The following is a 2,887-nucleotide window of genomic DNA, read 5'->3' on the forward strand; positions in this document are numbered from 1 at the left end:
TGATTGAATTTAGACAATCACAGAGGAGCAAATATTGTATTAGTCCACTATTTTAAAAAGTCAAGAAAAGGTTTTTACATGGAAGGAAACTTTCTTTGTTGGTTACCAGGGATGGGAAAGGAGGGGAGGGAAAATTCTCACATAGGTTAGAAAAAATACACACACACACACACACACACACACACACATATACATATAAACCAAAGATTATTGGTGGTTTACCAGGGTTAGGGGATTGGGGGAAAGGGAAAGCTTTTGTTTGTGGAGCATTTGTTTTATGCTAACGGTGGTAGAATGTTTTGGAAAAGGATAGCAATAATGGGGCACAACATGAAAAATGTCATCAGTGTCCCTGAGTTGTAAATGTGGAAATTGTTGAATGTTTTTTTGTGTATATTTTCACCACAATAAAAGTTAAAAAAAATTGTTCTACATTCTATATTGGTGAATAGCGACTGAGTGAGGTCTTAAAAGCTTGCAAGCAGCCATCTAAGATGCAAAACGATTCAAGAAGAGTGAAGAAAATCAAAGATGCATGAAATCAATGAGTCCAGGGACTAGTATTTTTCTGAGAGTTTTTTTTTTTTTTAAATCAGGAATAGGTCTTGGATTTTATGAAATTCCTTTTTTTGCATCTATTGATATGATCATGTGATTCTTTACCTTTATTTTACTCATGTGATGGATGACGTTGATTGTTTTCCTAATGTTGGACCATCCTTGCATAACTGAAATGAACCTAGATCATAGGAACCTCAGCCTCCTCAACCCTGAGATCAGAAGAACCAGATGGCAACCGGTACCACTGCCAATCACTCTAAAGGGGATCGAAATGGAAGATCTTGGATAGAGTCAGAGAAAAATACAGAAAAAAATTCAAAATAATAAAGACAAGGCTTGGTCTGAAAGAGACTGGTGGAACCCCCTAGACTATACCACTTAGCCACCCTTCAATCCTGCAACTGAACTTACTCCTGTGGCTAAACTTTCTGATAAACAGTAGACAGACACATGAGATGAACAATAACACCAGAGGTAAGCACTCCTTAGAACACTCAATCCTAAGAGATCAAATGGACAGCGTTTGCCCAGGGATCAATCTCAGAAGGTAGGAATGGAAAGGAAAGAATGACAGATGGAAATGGTAACCACAGGGAAGAGGTGGGAGAAGGGCTGTTACATCTTTGGGATTGCAATCAATGTCATGAAACAAAATGTGTATAAACTGTTGAATGGAAAACCAATTTGCTTTGTAAACTTTCACACAATCACAATTATTATTATTTTTTTTTAATAAAAGCCATAGCTTTCCAGAAGGATTGGAGAAATAAGACATATACCCAGGCAAAATAAGAATTCAGGTGTAGTTGACTAGAAGTTGTAGATTTTCATGTTAATTGTGTCCAGTGGAAAATGCTGGCATCTAGGCAAGAGTCTTCCTGATCCTCTCTAACTTTTTGCTTTACTGATCATCCCTCTGGGTTCATTTCTCATGGCAGGTACCTGTTTGCAGTCACAGGGAATGGATTAGCCAACCAGGGCAATAACCCAGAGGTCCAGGTTGACACCAGCAAACCAGACATGCTGATCCTTCGTCAAATCATGGCTCTTCGAGTTATGACCAGTAAAATGAAGAATGCATACAATGGGAACGACGTGGACTTCATTGACATCAGTAAGCATTGGAGTTTGAAAGTACAGATTATTCTGGTATGCCTTGTGATGAGCACAACTGGGATGAAATCTCTCTTCCATTTTTTTAAAAACTAGGCGATGAAAGTAGTGGAGAAGGAAGTGGAAGTGGATGTGAGTATCAGCAGTGCCCGTCGGAGTTTGAGTACAATGCAACTGACCATGCGGGGAAGACTGCCAATGAGAAAAAAGCAGCTGACAGCGCTGGTGCCCGTCCAGGGACACAGCCCTACCTCCTCACTGTCCTCTGCATCTTGTTTGTGGTCGTGCAGAGAGAATGGAGATAATTCTCAACCTAGGAGGGAAAATGTTAATCGTCAAAGAGTGAAAAGGCACCGGGTATCACTTTTATACCATCCTAGTGACTTTGCTTTTTAAGTGAATGGACAACGATGTACAGTTTTTACTATGTGGCCACTGGTTTAAAAAAAAAATGCTGACTTTGTTTTTTCATTCAGCTCTGGGCGAGAAAAAGGGACTTGTACATTAAGTTGGTCCCTGCTCATCCGGAACCATGTTAAACGTGGCTAACAGTGTAGGTACAGAACTATAGTTAGTTGTGCATTGGGATTTTATCACTCTATTGTTTTTTTTTTTTTTTCAATTTTGTTTGTGGGTTTTTTTTTTTTTTTTTCCCAATTATGAGCTCACCTTGTTTCTTACAAGAAAACCAGGGTCCTTTCTTGGCATGTAACATGTACGTATTTCTGAAATATTAAATAGCTGTACAGAAGCAGGTTTTATTTATCATGTTATCTTATTAAATGAAAAAGCCCAACAAGCAGTAAAATTTCCATTTATCCCTGTTATTTTAGTTGCCTTATCTGGAGAGAAGGGGGAGGATTTTTATTATTATTATTATTATTATTAAGTTAGGACAGAATGTGAAGGCACAGGTGGCCTGTGAGCCACTTGCCAGATTGGATTCAAGCATCAATACAAGAAGAAGGTTATGCTTTATTTATAGCCGGTAATTGGAAGAGACTGCAGACTACCACTTTGGTTGAGTTGAATTACACATATAGGTCCATTTCTTGAACCCCCTTAAAGTATAACACATTCAGGATGTCCCTGTTAGTCACATGTTCACACGTAGTGTGGTTTTTGTTTTTTTTTTCAACCAGGCAAGTTAGCAAGCCACTGTGTTCATGTCCACACTGACTCTCTTTGCATTGATATTCCAATACCATAGTGG

At 38.7% G+C, this 2,887-nt stretch overlaps 1 protein-coding gene across 1 annotated transcript in view; it reads left to right on the forward strand.

Moving 5' to 3' along the window:
- GPC4 (glypican 4) overlaps positions 1-1,979 on the forward strand; it is a 143,964-nt gene extending 141,985 nt beyond the window's left edge. Inside the window, exons 8-9 of the mRNA XM_007950745.1 lie at positions 1,500-1,675; positions 1,771-1,979. Of these exons, the coding sequence (XP_007948936.1) occupies positions 1,500-1,675; positions 1,771-1,979 (385 nt within the window). The remainder of the gene's footprint in view (positions 1-1,499; positions 1,676-1,770) is intronic.
- Positions 1,980-2,887: the final 908 nt, after the last annotated feature.

This window comes from Orycteropus afer, unplaced genomic scaffold (assembly GCF_000298275.1).
Source record: "Orycteropus afer afer isolate SDZICR_OR568_19922 unplaced genomic scaffold, OryAfe1.0 scaffold00287, whole genome shotgun sequence".
NCBI classification, from domain to species: Eukaryota; Metazoa; Chordata; class Mammalia; order Tubulidentata; family Orycteropodidae; genus Orycteropus; species Orycteropus afer.